Source organism: Ostrinia furnacalis, unplaced genomic scaffold (genome assembly GCF_004193835.3).
Source record: "Ostrinia furnacalis isolate ACB-3 unplaced genomic scaffold, ASM419383v2 OfSCF7356, whole genome shotgun sequence".
Classification (NCBI taxonomy): Eukaryota; Metazoa; Arthropoda; class Insecta; order Lepidoptera; family Crambidae; genus Ostrinia; species Ostrinia furnacalis.
In genome coordinates, this window is record NW_021137595.1 from 111,093 (window position 1) to 130,228 (window position 19,136).

The 19,136-nt window shown below is 40.0% G+C and overlaps 1 protein-coding gene across 1 annotated transcript; it reads right to left on the minus strand.

The window, feature by feature from the left end:
- Positions 1-724: 724 nt before the first annotated feature.
- Positions 725-18,732, minus strand: LOC114364172 (alanine aminotransferase 1). The gene is made up of 7 exons (XM_028320196.1): positions 18,545-18,732; positions 12,644-12,846; positions 4,022-4,144; positions 3,525-3,731; positions 2,772-2,915; positions 1,530-1,644; positions 725-1,158 (listed from the first exon to the last, which is right to left on the minus strand). The coding sequence occupies exons 1-7, from the start codon at positions 18,702-18,704 to the stop codon at positions 1,010-1,012; spliced, it is 1,101 nt and encodes a 366-aa protein (XP_028175997.1). The 5' UTR covers positions 18,705-18,732; the 3' UTR covers positions 725-1,009.
- Between the last annotated feature and the right edge of the window lie 404 nt (positions 18,733-19,136).

A 19,136-nucleotide genomic window follows, 5' to 3' on the forward strand; every position in this document is an offset into this window, starting at 1 on the left:
TGACAAATAACATAATTAGATACTTTTACAAACTTCCATCCTTTATCAAAATTCACTTATGTGAATTAGGCGTGAAAACTTAACAGACAGACGGATTTACTTCTCATCAACAATAAAATTTATCATGAATTTCTAAGGGACATTGATATTCTAAAAAATAAACTTATCGACAGAGTAAAATAAAATGCAATCTTTAAAAAATAATATTTATAATTTTATTATTCAGTATGATATAATTTTTCTACTTAAATATACTTTTACACAATATAACAATTACATTTTTTAAGAAATACTGATACAAATGTATCTGTTAAAAATTAAAACAATTGAACTAACTTACAGATAGATTGCTACTAAATATTCATAGATCCCCTGGATTGAGCTGCTCGCAATCGATCAGAATTAGAGCTAATTAAATTGTAATTATCAATTGACTAATAGCCTAATGAGATTAGCCTAATTATCTGGACATTACGCGGCTAAAACATGTCGATGTCAATCATATTACAATACTGACAGTCAGCATTAAAATGTCTCTTATATTAAAATATCTGATTATTTAGGAAAAGGATACAACGATTAATTATCTACTTAGTTAAGTACACCTACGAGTAGGTCTGTATTCTTCAATTCTTCAAACTTTATTTTAGTATGTACATAATATACTCAAATCACAGGCTTGATGGAATGTAGGTATTCTTATTATGGAATGAAAATGCAAAACTTATTTATTACATACCAAACACATAAAATAAAGGCTCATAAACTATCTAAGAGATTCTCAAATTGAACATACGAGTATCTGGTGATTATTATACCTTTTTTCCTATCATCAAGACTTTTAGCAATAAGTAGAGTAGGTAAAGCAAAGGAGAGTCGCCCATCATCTACAACTCTAATGCCAATAAAAGATCACAACATTTGCCAAAAACTTGAAAGGCCAGAGGACTGCCACTAAAACTTTCAAACTCAATTAATTGGAACATTCGTTGCTCAAATGAAGCCCATTTTAAGCGTACTCCTGCAGGAATTTGTGGTGGAAGCGGCTGATAGAGTCCATCATGTGCTGGAACTCTTCCCTTGGATGTAAGATTGTGGTCCGGAAGTGGAACGTGCCCGGGACCTGCCCGAAGCCCGTGCCCGGCACCACGCACACCCCTGAAACAAAAATATCAGATTAAGCCATGATACATGATGATGATAATGTCTGTCATGATACGAGTCGGAGCATGCCCTAATTAAACTCTCCGCGATATCATTCAATTGTCGTAAGTCCGTATGTAATTGAATAACTTACTTAATGCTTGAAATCGGCTATTTTAGGTAAAATACAATAAAGCAGATCATGGCGCAACTCGCGATTTAACCATATTAATATGAATTTTTAACAGTCTATTCTTAGAAACACAATCCCTGTCCGTTAAAACAGTCTTTTTTTGATGCTTTCTCGCTATTCACCTCGAGTCCTCTGTCCTAGTGAATTTGATACGTTCCAAAAGTCTTATAGACATAGCTAGTAAGTTCCGTACCGGTTTCCTCCAGTAGCCGCAAGCAGTAGAACTCGTCGGGCGCCATGCCTCTCTCCTGCGCCGCGGCCTGCGCGCGCGCCGGTAGCTCGATGCGTGGGAACGCGAACATGGAGCCCTGTAGGAATATACATTTGTTATAATATATGGTTCCGTGCTTCAGAAGGCTTCGTTAAGCCATCATGTTGGTCTTGAGCCATGTCAGATGAATTAAAAGGATCATTTACAAAAGATTATGACCACACAATGATGCAATTCATTAATCTCATCATTGCAGCTTGAGGTGACGCATGTTAGTAGCGGTGTAGTGAAGTATAGGTAGACTAACAGCATCGTAGCCTTAAAACCGTTTATTAAATCGTTTTTCAATACACTAACCAATTCAGCGCTGGTCAATTTACTTCGAAAAGGCTTATTCACTCTATAGTGATTGATGGCTTAATCTATTTATGAATGATTTAGACCTCCAAAACACGCTACTCTATACAATTTATTTTAGGTCAAAGACGGCGTTAACACTAAATTAAAACGTAATAGCCAAACCCATTCTAATTACTCGTACAACCGTTTAAAGACCAAAGTAATGATATCGGAATATAGTCGCAAAATAGCACAAAGTTGCGATCTGATGACACGCCAACTTAACTCTCGAAGGAATTAAGTTGTACTAATTGTCCAAATCAAGCAGATTAAGTCTTATTTCCCTAATTAAAGCACTAGGCTAGGCGCAGTCGAGCGGACTCGCCCGAACTCGTCTAAACTGGGTTGACTAATTGGCGGCACTAACTTTCGACTTCTACGGACTTTATCCTGGGGGATCCCAAGCTCGGGTCTTAGGCAAGCATTGATGAATGCTTCCAGGAACTGATGACAATTTGTGATCAACTAACTTTTGCGCGGTCAAAGACGTTGCCCTCGGGATCTTCGCGGTAGAGTTGTTTAAAATTCACGAAAGTAGATTAAGACGTTCTAATTAGAAAACTAATCTAGGGATTTTCAATACAGCCGTCAGCCACTACCTATTTAGGTGTCCATAAGGTATTACGTGCTTTACCTGATAGTTATTACTGATATTCATTATCAATAACTTTGCACCGTAATTCTTTAATCGGTCATAACGGTAATCTCTCGCTTAAAATTTTACTATCTCTTATCTGGTATTAAATTCTGGTCTTCGATCGAAATTCGCACATCTATTTTCTTCTATATTACTCTGTCATAAGTTTTAATGGGATAAATACTTACATCAATAGGGTTGCAAGAATATCCAGGAATAGTGTTGAAAGTGCGGTAGGCCGTAGTAGTACGTTCGGTCAGGGTGCGCTGCACTTCGGCCAGCTCACGCGCGAACTGCGGGTAGGAAGCGTCTCCGGGCACTGGCGGCTTCATCTGGTGGGAAAAACATGTCGCTTGAAACGAATGTTAAAAACAAGCACACATCAGTGTGTAATGTTCGTCCATATTGGAAAGAACTCGGGAATTTATGACACGCCATAGATAAACGTCTCGATATGGCTCAATCAGACAAATCAATCGGAACAACAGTGGGAATAAGAGGTGGGAATAGTCCCGTTCCATTCTGCAGAATACATTATACATTCCATGAAACTCTTCCCACATTCCCGTGTTTTGCGCACCCTGCTCGCAGCCCTGCCTGTCCTAGAGCATGTCACGATACTCACAACACAGTGCAGCACGCACTGTCCCAGCACGGTAGGGCACTGCATGACGCCGCGCGCGGCCTCGAAGGCGGCCCGGACTCCTGGCTGCAACCGCACCAGCTCCGCGAACCCTGAACGCAGCCTGCACCCCACCTGTTCTAGAACACGTTGATACTCACAACACAGTGAAGCACGCACTGGCCCAACACGGTAGGGCACTGCGTGACGCCGCGCGCGGCTTCGAATGCGGCCCGGACTCTTGGCTGCAGACGCACCAGCTCCGCGAACCCTGAGCGTAGCCCGCACTCCGCCTGCCCTAGACCACATTGATACTCACAACACAGTGAAGCACGCACTGGCCCAACACGGTAGGGCACTGCATGACGCCGCGCGCGGCCTCAAAAGCGGCCCGGACTCTTGGCTGCAGCCGCACCAGCTCAGCAAACCCTGAGCGGAGCCCGCACTCCGCCGCCCAGCCCTTGGAGCACGTCACGAAGCTGGCCAGCTCCATCGAGCTGTATGGCCCGCCCATCTCGTGCATCACCTAACAAAGAAAATGAGGTTGATATTAATTTTGGGAATAAAGTTTAGTTCAATCAAAAGAACCCAAGATAAATGGGCAATCGCTTTTTCCAAGTAACCTACAGCATCAGGAGTATTGCTTCGGAAAGCTTTTTCATAAATTGGAGAACTGATTAATTGCCAATTTATTTCTGGAAATCGTCAAAGTCTAGCTAGGTAATTAATATAGATTTCTTCGAATTTAATGAAGAACAAACTGAATGAAATGAAATAAAAATTGTATTACTAAGTAGGGTCACATATTTTACGTACCTTCTTGAAAGAGAAGAATGGCTTGCTGACGATGTTCTCCTGGTAGACCTCGTCGGCCATGATGAAGAGGTCGTGGTCGTACGCGAACTTTATGATCTCTTCGATGTTCTCACGACTTAGCACCTGATAACAAACGATTTCATTGATTTTCATGTTGCATTCAAGCACTTTTTGGGTACGACGTGAACATTCAAGAAAACTATGCCTACCCTCTCAGTTTTGTCATGATTGTCAACACCGGAAATTACATCTAGAGTCTCCTTTATAGTTCGCTCAAAAGTAATTTGGCGACCTATTATAATAAATCAAACCAAAATAAATCACTCAATTTCTGAAATCGTGTCAAATTAACCATTACCTACTATTTTTATTTGACCCAGAAAGCTGAATGTCTTGGGACTAAAGCTGTTTTTCTAACCTTCTAAGAACCCTATCTTACGATAACATCGTCCACAATTTTAACCGTCCACCAATCCCCAAAGCACGAAGCTTGAAAAAACTGTCACCTGAGACCAAAGACAAGCCTTTGAGTTGAGAACTTAAATTGTTTTTTCTGCGAATCCCTCATTCTATAGTAGATTTCAAGATAGGCAGATGCTCCGTATCACTCGCCGGTCACGTCCCGCCTAGTGATGTGCCCAGTCAGCTATTTTCTATGCCCATTTTAGTTTTGTTCAAAAATACTGCTATTCATTCAAGAATCATTCGAGTACATCATTTGGTTTCAAGTACTTTCTACAAATAAAACTTAATAACGTTTGGCATACCTATTAAGTAGGTAATGTAATTTCATTGGCTGCTTGTATGATTAATTGGCCATAGTTACTATTCATGCAAATAAGATCGTAGTTGAGACTTTCAATTTAAAGATTTTTAGCTTGAGATGGTTCAAAATCTCAATTCAGAAACCGGAGGTTTGTAATCGATTTCAAGTTTCATCAAATATATTTGCTAATTTAACTCGTGGTATTTCCTGTAATTGATAATTTTGTCTGAAGTAAAAAGTATAGACTATAAGGTATTCTTCGACCTCAACACATCCCTCGGAGCTCCCGAAGCGGGAAGCGCCAAGCGGGAAGCCGCGTGAATGACAATGAGCGGGCCGGGCGGGTGCTGCGCGTCACGTCAATACTAGCGGTCGGAGTTTGCCGAATTTCAACTTGAGGGCTCGATTGCGACTTGTTTCCTTCACCGCTGATTTTCTTTTTTCTATTTTTGGAGTAAGTTGGTTTTTCAAGTAGCTCTAAAATCTGAGACAGTTTTTATTAAAAGCTACAAGACTTTCATGTCTTTTAGAGATAGGTCAAAATGTGTAAAAGGTGGATTAAATGCTGTCTAAGAGGACCGACATTTTCCAGAAAACGAGGTTAGTTTATGCCAAATCTGTACCAAAACCTGAACAAAGGACAATGACCAAAAATGTATGGAGTGTGGTCCAAATGTCCACCACTAATGAGACCTATGTAGTAAAATAGTCTACTAAATACTGATTCATCAACAGCCCTTTACAGTCCACTGCTGGACTATGAGCCTCCTCCACTATAGTGGAGGGTTTTGCCATAATCTCCACGCTAGGCAGGCGGGTTGGAGATCGCAGTTTAAAAGATTGATGTTTTTCAGAGAGCGCTGCTGCCCATTCTCTGTTTGATGTGTAGTCCCTAAGTCGCCTCTTACGACACCCGCGGGAAGAGTAGGGGTTGGTGACAAATGTATTCTACTCTGCCGTCACCACACGGCTTTCTTTCAAATACTGATTCATTATAACCAAACCGCAAACAAAAATATGCTGTCAGTAAAAAGTTATGACTGAATGAAAAGTCTGTTTTTTNGCAGTGGAGCACGCACTGGCCCAGCACGGTAGGGCACTGCATGACACCGCGCGCGGCCTCGAAGGCGGCCCGGACTCTTGGCTGCAGTCGCACCAGCTCCGCGAAGCCTGAGCGCAGTCCCCACCTGTCCTAGAGCATGTCACGATACTCACGACGCAGTGGAGCACGCACTGGCCCAGCACGGTAGGGCACTGCATGACACCGCGCGCGGCCTCGAAGGCGGCCCGGACTCTTGGCTGCAGTCGCACCAGCTCCGCGAAGCCTGAGCGCAGTCCCCACCTGTCCTAGAGCATGTCACGATACTCACGACGCAGTGTAGTACACACTGGCCCAACACAGTGGGGCACTGCATGACTCCGCGTGCGGCCTCGAATGCGGCCCGGACTCTTGGCTGCAGCCGCACCAGCTCCGCAAACCCTGAGCGCAACCCGCACTCCGCCGCCCAGCCCTTGGAACACGTCACGAAGCTGGCCAGCTCCATCGAGCTGTATGGCGCGCCCATCTCGTGCATTACCTAAGAAGAAAAAAACGGTTGATGTTTTTTGGGAATAAACTTAGTTCAATCAAAAGTCCATTGAACCAAAGATAAATGCGCAATTGCTTTTTCCAACTAACCTACAGCATCAGGAGTTTTGTTTCGGAAAGCTTTTTCATGAATTGGAGAAATACTTAATTGCCAATTTATTTTTGGAAATCTTAAAGGTAAACCTTTCTAGCTAAAGCTAGGTAATAGATTTCGTTGAATCGAACTGAATAAAATGAAACAATATTTTTGTTACAAGTGGGTGTCACTTTTACGTACCTTCTTGAATGAGAAAAATGGCTTGCTGACGATGTTCTCCTGGTAGACCTCGTCGGCCATGATGAAGAGGTCGTGGTCGTACGCGAACTTTATGATTTCTTCGATGTTCTCACGGCTTAGTACCTGACACCAAACAATTTCATTGATTTTCGTATTGCATTCAAGCACTTTTTATGTACGACAAGTCAAGAAAACTCTCCGCTTAATATGCCTACCCTCTCAGTTTTGTCATGATCGCCATTTTTTATGACTATAAAACTGTTAAGTTGGGATTAATCGCTATCCATCTGTTAAAGAGGACACGTGTGATCATTATTTGGTTTTATAACCATAAAATTTGGTCTAATTGATCCCAGAGGTGAGCCCAAAGTGAGGTCTTTTTTCAAGTCACATTTATGGTATATGTTAATCATTTATTAAGAAATTAAATGTGTTTTTCTTTAAGGATATTTATTGGGCTTTCAAATAACACCAATATTGTTGGGGCATCATTATTGTGTCAAAAGAAAATCTTTAAAGTTCGCGTCGCGGGTGGTGCGATTTATTTGCTGTCGAGTGTAGTTTGCGCAAAAGTGATTTGGCGACCTGTTATAATCAAACCAAAATAAATCTCAATTTCTGAAATCGTGTCAATCATTACCTACTATTTTCATTTGACCCAGAAAAGCTAAAATGTCTTGTGACTTAAGCTGTTTTTCTTTAACCTTCTAAGAACCCTATCTTACAATATCATCGTCCACAATTTTTAACCGTCCACCAATTCCCAAAGCACGAAGCTTGAAAAAACTGTCACCTGAGACCACAGACAAGCCTTTGAGTTGAGAACTTAAATTGTTTTTTCTGCGAATCCCTCATTCTATAGTAGATTTCAAGATAGGCAGATGCTCCGTATCATTCGCCGGTCACGTCCCGCCTAGTGATGTGCCCAGTCAGCTATTTTCTATGCCCATTTTAGTTTGTTCCTAAAATCTGATATTTTTCCAAGAATCATTCGAGTTAAATCATTTGATTTCAATAAGCCTACCTACCTACTTTCTTCTCACAAATAAAACTTAATAACGTTAATATAGTTATAGTATAATTTTATTAACTGCTTGTATGATTATTGAAAATCTGAAACCGGAGGTTTGTTTGTAATCGATTTCAAGTTATCAAATATCTTTGCTAAAACTCGTGGTATTTCCTGTAATTGATAATTTTGTCTGAAGTAAATACAAATAAACTATTAGGTATTCTTCGCCTTCAACACATCCCTCGGAGCTCCCGCAGCGGGAAGCGCCAAGCGGGAAGCGGGAAGCCGCGTGAATGACAATGAGCGGGCCGGGCGGGTGCTGCGCGTCACGTCAATACTAGCGGTCGGAGTTTGCCGAATTTCAACTTGAGGGCTCGATTGCGACTTGTTTCTTTCACCGCTGATTTTCTTTTTTATATTCTTGGAGTTAGTTGGTTTTTCAAGTAGCTCTAAAATCTGAGACAGTTTTTATTAAAAGCTACAAGACTTTCATGTCTTTTAGATATAGGTCAAAATGTGTAAAAGGTGGATTAAATGCTGTCTTATCTAAGAGGACCGACATTTTCCAGAAAACGAAGTTAGTTTATGCCAAATCTGTACCAAAACCTGAACAAATTTGCATTGTCGCTCATAATTTTATTAAGTTAGGTCCAATCAAGGCAAAACTCATTTGAATCGTCGTTCGTCGCCATTTTCAACAGATCTTAGGTTGTCTTATTAAAACTTAAAATCTCGGCTTGCCAGGTAAACTGGGAATATCTTGAAAAGTCGGGACAATTTAAACCTTCCCTGAAGATTCGGAAGTGATTAAAATCTGCCGAAAGTTTGGACGGAGTGTTGGCGGGTCGGCTGGGCGGGCGGAATTGTGTTCCCGAATTTTTTGTTGAAAATCGGACATAAACTTCAGTATCCCATTTTCTTCTATCTGACGTTCTACTTTAAATACAAATTACTATCCATATAACTTTTCTTCTCATAGATATACGACGAGTACCAACTCAATGGGGCACACTGAAAACCAGCGCCGCACAGTGGTCCCGATTTAATAAAACATGGACATTGATGCTAGAGGCACGAAATTTTTTTTGATGGTTACTGCTATGATAACTAATAAGGCAAAAAAATATTACAATCCTACGACGTCTATTTCGTAGTAAAAAAAATATATATACATATTTTTTGTATGGAAGAAATTACGTTTCTGTCAATTTTTCGAAATTCTTTAACGATGTCAAGATGCCGATCACACATGTTATAAAACAAGTGATTCTGAGTATTTCATGCGAAGATACTTGTCACTTATCTCTGCGTACTTTTGAGTTATCGAGGGTTGAAAAATCGATTTTTTTATATTAAATATTTCCACAAAAAATTGCCAGAATTACAATATGGTGTATAAGGGACACTTTTGATGACACATAACAACGACTCGAACTCGCGCGCGCTCGTATGCATCAACTTTTACTAAAATAAAAAAAAAATAAGGGAAATACTAAATACAAAGTTGTATGTATAGGTCCGCTGGTCGTCAAAAAGTAGCTTATACGAGAGGTTGCCCAATTTACAATATGTCCATCATTGATAACTCACACAAATATCGTCTTTCTCTGAAGGATAACAAGTTTTTTTTGTTTCCAGAAGCTCTTGATAGGATGGAAGCCCATAAATACTCTCTGAAGCGAGAATGAATCTCAAATTGCGATATTGCCATTTTGACAAATTACATGATGTAACTAGCGCTAACGATTAACGTTAACACAACGCATAGACAACGTTAACACCGAGGAAGATCATGTAATTTGTCAAAATGGCAATATCGCAAATTGAGATTCATTCTCACTTCAGAGAGTATTTATGAGCTTCCATCCTATCAAAAGCTTCTGGAAACAAAAAAAACTTGTTATCCTTCAGAGAGAGATGATATTTGTGTGAGTTATCAATGATGGACCTATTGTAAATTGGGCAACCTCTCGTATAAGCTACTTTTTGACGGCCAGCGGACCTATACATACAATGTTGTATTAAGTATTTCCCTTAATTTTTTATTTTATTTTATTAAAAGCTGATGCATACGAGCGCGCGCGAGTGTGAGTCGTTGTTATGTGTCATCAAAGGTGTCCCTTATACACCATATTGTAATTTTGGCAATTTTTCGTGGAAATATTTAATATAAAAACATCGATTTTTCAACCCTTGATAACTCAAAAGTACGCAGAGATAAGTGACAAGTATCTTCGCATGAAATACTCAGAATCACTTGTTTTATAACATGTGTGATCGGCATTTTGACATCGTTTAAGAATTTTGAAAAATTTACAGAAACGTAATTTCTTCCATACAAAAAATATCTACATATTTTTTTTACTACGAAACAGACGTCGTAGGATTGTAATATTTTTTTGCCATATTAGTTATCATAGCAGTAACCATCAAAAAAAATTTCGTGCTTCTAGCATCAATGTCCATGTTTTATTAAATCGGGACCACCGTGCGCCGTGGCCTTCGTCACCGTGGGCCACGGCATATGCTGAGTGGGGTCCCGTTGCAGTGGGCATCTTGTTGGTGGATGGGTGGCACTGCTCAGTTTACTCTTGTTTTTATTTTTTCTTCTTCCAATATTATGTGCCACTGTCATGTCTATGTAATTGCCTGTATTTGTGTGATTTCCATTGTAATAAATGTGTCTTTCTTTCTTTCTTTCTATCAATTGGAAATCTATAAAGTTAAAATCTCTTTCAGGCGCCGCCAACTACCTTTGCTTTTCTATGGCTGCAGCCTTTGCCTTAACTTTATCAACACTTGAAAGCGATATTGAGTATCGTGCTCAAACAGCATATTGTCAAAAAATAAAAGGATGACAAATTATCATTTTCATTAATTTCACACCGCAAACATTTGTTTAAGTCAAAGGAGCAGGTAATAAAGTATGTAAACAATGGATATCGCCTGCAAAACCGCTGGCCGTCCTAATTGGATCCATTTTGAATAGCTGATTTCTCGTAATTTGATTTATTTAAATAATATTCTGATTGCAGACACTCGTAAATAACGACCCGGGTTTAATAGGTAACGCGATCGCAACTAGTCGGTTGTTATAGAATTATTAAAATAACAATGTTGTATCTACGACTAGCAATCTTTCCAACTATGTTGTAGTTATTGCAACAACTTATGAGCAGCCATAGGTATCTAGCACGGCATAATTGGCCAACAGCTTATCATGCCCCCTGAAGCACGGATTTAAAACACTTCATGAAAAATATATAAGTGTGTGCTGTCACAGCCCACACTTTTATAACAAATATGATATGATAGCCATAATTGAAGTAATAACCATAAATTGTGTAGGTGTACCTACACAATTAATGGCTTTTCCATCACGTAATCAAGTCCCGGTTGTCGGGCGCGTCGTGGGCGTAACAATGAACGTGTGCGAATGTAAAGTTTGCCGTTTCGCCGCAAATTATTGTTTCTTGCCTTCGCCGTGCCTACGAAGGGCTTGTGTGACGTGTAAATAATAAGTCATTGTTTCGTGTGTACTTTGAGATTAATTTGTTGCCGATTCTGCGGTGCTTTAAGCGTTAAATTACTGGAGTTGTGCGTGGTTTTATTAAGCTCTTCATTATAACCGAAAGCTGTATTTATTTTAACCTAATTAAAATTTTAATTGAGTAAAATTACACTTATTCATATAAGCTTTTATAAAATACATTTATCAGAGAAACATTGTATTTCAGAAACTTGTGTAACTAAACTACCTATTAATATAAATAACCTTCGTCAGTACTCAGCCTTCAAATAATATAGGTACACCTTCGGTCCCGATTTTGGGCTAATAATTTTCCAAGCTCCATGCCGGAGGTCGTCAATCTCTAACAAGTATATTTGCATGAGCTGATAAATAGGATGTTCGATACAGCTCACCTGTTGCCCGCACTTTCGATAGACTTGCTTTTGCAATTTAGCTCTTTCGATCTCTCGCTACATTTTCTCTTCACAAAACTTTAGCTTAAAAACCTATTTCTGCTCGATATTTAGTTTTTCCTGTAGAGTATTTCCGAGAACGCCCGAAGGTAGAGCAACGCAATTAGAGCAACGAGTCTCTCGCGTGACGCGCTCCGCTCGCTTCGCTCAGCTCGTTTAATATTTTTTTCAGACTGTAAGTGTGTTTGCGCATGCAATGCGATGAAAGATTGCTAATCGCTGGCCTAATGTGGGAACATTGTTTGCTTGGAGTGTGGAACCAAACAACTTTGTCAAAAAGGAAACGTGGACTATTTTATTTTTCTTTATTAAGGAAACAAACAGCATGAGTTTATACATGTGAACTTAAAAAATAAAAACAGTACAGTAGCCTAATCAGTTTCCACAGATAAACTTTACAAGTTAATCGAAAGTTATGCAGAGTGCGAGCAATTTAAAATCACAAAATATAAAAAAAATTACCTTACATTCTTAAAAGTGGATTAAAAAAAAATCTTTATAATAATGAAGTTTGAAATCTATAAACCTATACAAGTATACATTCAAAGAGATGTTTCATCTATAATCACACAGTCATCTGGGTTAGTAACTCGAATATTTGACTACGAACAGCAAACGTGTATTATAAAGACTCAAAGAGATGTATCATCTAGGAACTATGGACACAAAATCATCTGTGTTAACCACTCGACTACAAACTATCGAGTTAGTTCAGGCCGAGTGCACACAATAATGTTGCAAACCGACTACGGACATTTGTAGCAATAAATCTGATTGATCGAAGCTTTGTGAAAACAGGTAACAAACTCAAATAATTACCACTAGTTACTTTCATTGTTTCTATGTATATCAAAGCTGAAGGGAGCTCCCATCTCAACCACAAGATCATCCTAAGAGTTTATTATTGGCAATCAAGCTGTATATCCAGCTTATACTAGGAACTGGCAACTGGGAATGAAAGTTAGGAATATTCCTGTAAAAGCTCCTGTGCATACCTGTCCCGTGGGATTCCCAGGGTTGATGACGACGAGCGCGCGGACGGCGAACTCCTGGGACGCCTGCTGCCAGCTCCGCTCCAACTCCTGGGTGGAGAGCGCCCAGTTCTTGTCCTCGTCCAAGAAGTACTCTGCCGCTGCTATACCCAGCTCGGAGAGAGTGCCCGAGAACAGCGGGTACTGCGGGATGGGGATCATCACCGCTGCAAGAAAAGTTAAAAGAGTTTAAGGGGCCTTGCAATCACTCAACAATGACCTGATAAAATCTACAAAATGACTTGAAGATTCTGACATCATAACAAATGAGTTTGTAACTCAGCAGCAAGAACAATCATCCAGCAAATAAAAAGGTCGTGGTCTCTAAGACATTCAGTTGTTTGGAATGTTCCAGGTAATGCATAATGAAAATTTTCACAAATGCAAAAATCTTACGAACCATTGTTCAAAAGGTTAACAGTCTTGATATTCCGTAAAGTCAAGTAATGTTGCTCCAATAACTTTGGCAAGATAAGTTGCTTAACATTTTATTTCACCACCGAAAGAACCTTTATGTATGTAATTCCTTCAGAAATAAACATATCCAAGTAGAAGGCAATGCACTCTGCATTACCGGAGTGCAGGGTACCTGTCCCAAAACTTATACTTTCCTATGTAAACTTCGTCGAACTCCAAACGTTTAAACTCGATTTAACCTAAGCAAAATATCAAATTCTCTAGAAACGGTCCAGCTTGTGATGCGAACGGAGCCGCAATGAAAAAACATAGAGAAGAATTATTAGTAGAAGTTTTTCTTCCGAAAGATGTTCACTGCTGAAAAAATCTCCCCTAAGATTCCTGCTATCCCAGATAGAGAGAGTAAAATATAAAGGCCTACACTTGGCAACTTGGCTCTACATCTAATTGCAAACAAAGACTGTCGCAAAGCAGAAAAATTAGACACAAAACTACGTCACAGTGAAAACTCTAGGGTAGAGCGAGGGGATCGAGCGCTTTGCGCACCAATTACAAGTGTCGAAATAACTAAGTTATATGTCAATGCTATATGTATGCTCTTAAGATTTGCCTGGAGTTTGCAGTCCGGAGTTAATCCACTGCATGTAATTTTGGTGTGGCGAAACCAACTGCGCGCAACCGCCGAATTTTATGGAGCGACAACTTTGTTGCGAAGTTTCCAACTCCCAACTAGTTTGGGGAAAACAAGATTTTTATCCTTCGCTGGAGAAAAATGTTTAGTCTAAAAGATGTTTGACGTGCAGCTATACCTACCTATAACTTGCCCAGCGTGTTGGAAAGCTGACGAGGCAAAGACGTCGGTACTAATTTAAGTGGGTAGATTGCAAAACTACATACTGGATATCACTAAAAGCTTCTTTTTGACTTCCACATGAAAAGAGTACCTTAGATGAGTGTGCTCTAGAGCTCTGCAAATTCTGCGCTGTATCTAAGTTCCTGAATTTTGTCTTTTCAGGTCACATAAACACAAGCTAGAAGAAGTTCCCTCAAAAGTGCAATATTGATATAAAATATTTCCAAGACTTTCAAAACCTGAAACTGAATTCTAGCCGATCCAATCCACTCTTGACCGTAACTCAAATAAAATAACTGACGAAATTGCTTTCAGAGCGGCTCCTTTGGGAGCCATATTTCGCGGCGCCTCCATTTTGTCGCCTTTTATACAAATAAGAAATAACACGGCGCAAAATGCGTAACTTCCCGAAATAGAATGATAAAACTTTAACCTTTAGGAGAAAGAGCTTAGATAAATCTTTATTTTCGACACGAGCAGAACGGAGGTGGTTTCAAAGAATGTTTTATGTGCCAGGTTTGTATTTGTAACCACTACAGCCTCTGCACATTTGGAATACTTTCAATGAACTGTTAAAATACTAGGAAACATTTATTTCAAACAGCTAAGAAATAAGACACTAGAAAATCATCAACGACATGACTGTGTGGTGTCTATGAAAAAAGATACTGAATAGGCATTTATTGGGCCGGGATTTACCACCCTAGCCTACCTCTACACTTATCAGGTGTAATTGCGGTCAAATACCTTGCCTTTTAGCAATTCTGCGAGCTATGTCGGTTACTTTGGTTCTCCTACGGATCTCCTCATTTCTGATTCGATCACGCAGGGAAACTCCGAGCATAGCCCGCTCCATCGCCCTTTGGGTGACCTTGAGCCTTCTTATGAGGCCCATAGTAAGCGACCACGTTTCGGATCCATATGTCAACACTGGCAACACACACTGCTCGAAGACTTTCGTCTTGAGTATTTCGCTCGCAGAATTGCTAAAATCAAGTGGCAGTGGGCGGGGCACATAGCTCGTAGAGACGATGGCCGTTGGGGCAGGAAAGTTCTCGAGTGGCGACCACGGGCTGGAAAACGTAGCGTGGGCAGGCCTCCTACTAGGTGGACCGACGATCTGGTAAAGGTCGCGGGAAGAGCCTGGATGCGGGCAGCGCAGGACCGTTAATTGTGGAAAACCTTGGGGGAGGCCTTTGTCCAGCAGTGGACGTCATTTGGCTGGAACGAACGAACGAACCTTGCCTTTTGTTGCAAAAAAAACTATTTAAAGTCTCTTACCAGGCGGCTTCCCCGCGGCTTCCCCCGCGAACATGGTAAGCACGGACTTGATGACGTCGGAGGCGCCGGCGCCGACACACACGTCTTCAGGCGCGGCGGGCACGCCGTCTCGGGCGCGCAAGTACGCTGCCACGCGCTCGCGCACTGCGCGAAGACCCATGCTTGGCGAGTACGCGCCCACTGAGCCCTGGCTGTGGGGACAAAAAAACAGATTATCTTATAGCAGTCCATTACTACAAGGTCACCCAGAGCGAGATGGAGCATGCTATGCTCGGAGTTTTTCTGCGTGATCGAATCAGAAATGAGGAAAACCGCAGGAAAACCAAAGAGACCGTAGGCAAGCTCCCCAACTAGGTGGACCGATGATCTGGTGAAGATCGCGGGAAGTACCTGGATGCGGGCGGCGCAGGGCCGGTGATTATGTAAAACCTTGGATGAGGCCTTTATCATTTGGCTAAAACGAACGAAGACCACTACTAGACGGAAGCGTTCCTCAAGGTACACGAACTTGCGCTTTTTCATGATCTTCTTGAGGACAATAGATTTCAGCAATAAAGCGGCGGTCATAGACAAAATGTCTTTGAATGTATGAATCCAATAGATTCAGATGTAATAATATGATTAATAATTTAATTTACTAGTAAATTAATAATATTTTCGACCTTATTCCATTCTGCTGTGTTAAAATCACATTTCCCATTTCATTATTTGAAGGAAAAATATTGTAACGATCTTTGTTGTTGTACAATTTCCTTCACATAAATAATGCAAAACACGATTACAGCCATTTTCTCTCCAATTCCATCAAAATTGGGACTTGCGTGTGTCGATTCAATGGGAATTAAATTCGGACCAAATAAATGTCTCTCAAATCGCGTGATAGGCGTCCCGCGTGATAGCCCGGGCGCTGGCGCTGATTTTCAATGAGCTTCTAATTGCCTTTTTATTGCTAATTCTTGTGTGATTACGGAAGTAAGTGCCTGAAATAACGTGTTAGATTATTAGATGGATTCAGTCTTATTTGCTGGCATGAATTTTGTTATTGGATCCAAGAATATGTAGGAAGGTATGATTGTTATGGAAATGTAAGTCCAATATTTAGATCTCCATTTTTATTAATATCTATTTTAATAAACTACTTAATTACACAAGCTTTATCACCATAAACAGTCTACATTTACTAAACATGACGAAACAAACGAGCTCCGGCTCCCATCCTATCACATTATTCAGGACATCCATTATACATCACTGACGCATTGGTTTGAGCGCTTAAATATTAATCAGCCTTTCCAAATAATTTTATATCACGAAAGGTTATTGACGATTAATTATAGAGGACATTAATATCAAAGATTAATTTTTGGAACCTATGAACGAATGTTGGTAACTTTTAATCACCACAACCTTTGTTTTAAACTATGGTTGGCATCCAAGGGCGCTTGAATTGACTTTACCAAGAATCTAAATGCTTAATCAAAATCACTTATTTTAGAATCATCAACTAACTTCATTCAATTCAAGAACATCCCAATCAATGGAAACTAACATTCTAAGATTCAAACTAATAAGAATTTTATATTGTGATTTTAGTTAAGTTGAAAATCAAAGTGCCCTTATTTTACCTATACATTAATAAACATTACCTTTTAGACCAAACGTTCTATGGGCAAAGAGAAAATCCCAATGTGTCTAGAGGAAAGTAATTACTAACATTAGCACTCTGATTTCGTGCATTAGTGGACATGTACCAAACGAAGCACGTACCTTAGTGTATAAATAAGTATAACATTCTATTGCTATTTATTTCCTCCCACAGGAGAATCAACGTCTTTCCATTACCCAGTGGACATTTCTAAAAATAAATTCAATTTATTACATTTTACCCGCAAACCACAACAAAAAACGAAAACAAGTCATTCTTAAGGAAAACGTAAATAAAATTACTTTTATTCCGTTTCCACGTAAAAAAAACTTTCACGATGCGCGTCATAAGTGTATTCCACACTATACCTAAATTCTTTAGAAATTTCCTTAAATGTAAACAAACACTTGTGCACACAATTACACCATAATCACTTACGTGTTCATAATATCATACACATTATTTCACAAGCCCATGAAACTAACTTTATTCTCACGATTATACAAGTTTGGAATCAATCTTTAAACAAATTATTTTAGCAAAATATGTGGACGATGAAAATTTGTGAGACTTGTCAAATTGACTTGAAGTTTAAAATTATGTGTTATCTCCATGTTGCCTCTGACACATCAGTGTTGTAACTTGTAAGTCATAGACAATAATCGGTAAATTTAATCGATTTTATTTCAATTATTCAATCATTTTTATTACTGATTGCATTTAAATAGGGTCTTAAGAGCGTTTACGTCTAGCGTGGCATGTCAAGTTTAGGTAATTTCGATGCTAGTTTTATTCACACTAAAATAATTATGACTGTGTGCGTGTTCTCACGCTCTATAGTCAAATCAAAATACTTTGATCCGCCATCGTAAAAGTATGCCAGGCTGTCAAGTGACAGCTCAAGGAAACTATAAAATCTTTAAATCTTCCAACACCGACTCCATAATTATAAATAATGGTATACATTAGTCCTAATCAATAATAAATACGTAAATTCTTTATCAAATAGTAAATTATCAAAGGTTTTTTACTATTTTGAGATTTATACAGCCTATGTTCAGCAGAATTTTTTTTGAATTTTAATTGTGAGAGATTTTTTCAAATCGGTTCTATTCAAAACAAACTTTTCCTGTTTACTATTCTGGAAAATGCATAACATTTCATACCCACCAGCTGCAGGGGCAGCTAGTGGGTTATTTGGGGTTCTTCCTACCAGAAGGTGGGTAGCCCCTACACCCACTAAAAACCTGACTGTTTCTGCCATGATCCATATAAGTGATATGAGGGAACGCGGGACATCGCCATTGGCTGTTGCCTGTAGCATTCGTCCNGATAAATCTTTATTTTCGACAGGAGCAAAACGGAGGTGGGTTCAAAAAATGTTTTATGTACCAGGTTTGTATTTGTAACCACTACAGCCTCTGCACATTTGGAATGTTTTCAAGTAATTATCAAAAAGACTAAAAAGCATTTCTTTCAAACAGCCAAGAAATAAGACACTAAAAAATCATCAACGACATGACTGTGTGGTGTCTATGAAAAAAGATACTGAATAGGCATTTATTGGGCCGGGATTTACCACCCTAGCCTACCTCTACACTTATCAGGTGTAATTGCGGTCAAATACCTTGCCTTTTGTTGCAAAAAAAAACTATTTAAAGTCTCTTACCAGGCGGCTTCCCCGCGGCTTCCCCCGCAAACATGGTAAGCACGGACTTGATGACGTCAGAGGCGCCGGCGCCGACGCACACGTCTTCAGGCGCGGCGGGCACGCCGTCTCTCGCGCGCAGGTACGCTGCCACGCGCTCGCGCACTGCGCGAAGACCCATGCTTGGCGAGTACGCGCCCACTGAGCCCTGGCTGAGGGGACAAAAAAACAGATTATCTTATAGCAGTCCATTACTACAAGGTCACCCAGAGCGAGATGGAGCATGCTATGCTCGGAGTTTTTCTGCGTGATCGAATCAGAAATGAGGAGAACCGCAGGAAAACCAAAGAGACCGTAGGCAAGCTCCCCAACTAGATGACCGATGATCTGGTGAAGATCGCGGGAAGTAGGTACCTGGATGCGGACGGCGCAGGGCCGGTCATAAGTAAATATAAAAAAATATAAAAAAGCCTTTATCATTTGGCTAAAACGAACCACCACTACTAGACGGAAACGTTCCTCAAGGTACACGAACTTGACGCTTTTTCATGATCGTCTTAAGGACAATAGACTTCAGCAATAAAGCGACGGTCATAGACAACATGTCGTTCAA

Excerpts from the sequence above, each read along its gene's own strand:
- LOC114364172 (XM_028320196.1), bottom strand. The coding sequence starts at position 18,704 with ATGGGTCTTCGCGCAGTGCGCGAGCGCGTGGCAGCGTACCTGCGCGCG. Across the intron at positions 12,847-18,544 it reads AGCCGCGGGGAAGCCGCCTG|CGGTGATGATCCCCATCCCG; the intron begins GTAAGAGACTTT and ends CTTTTCTTGCAG. Across the intron at positions 2,916-3,524 it reads AGTGCGTGCTTCACTGTGTT|ATGAAGCCGCCAGTGCCCGG; the intron begins GTGAGTATCAAT and ends TTTTCCCACCAG.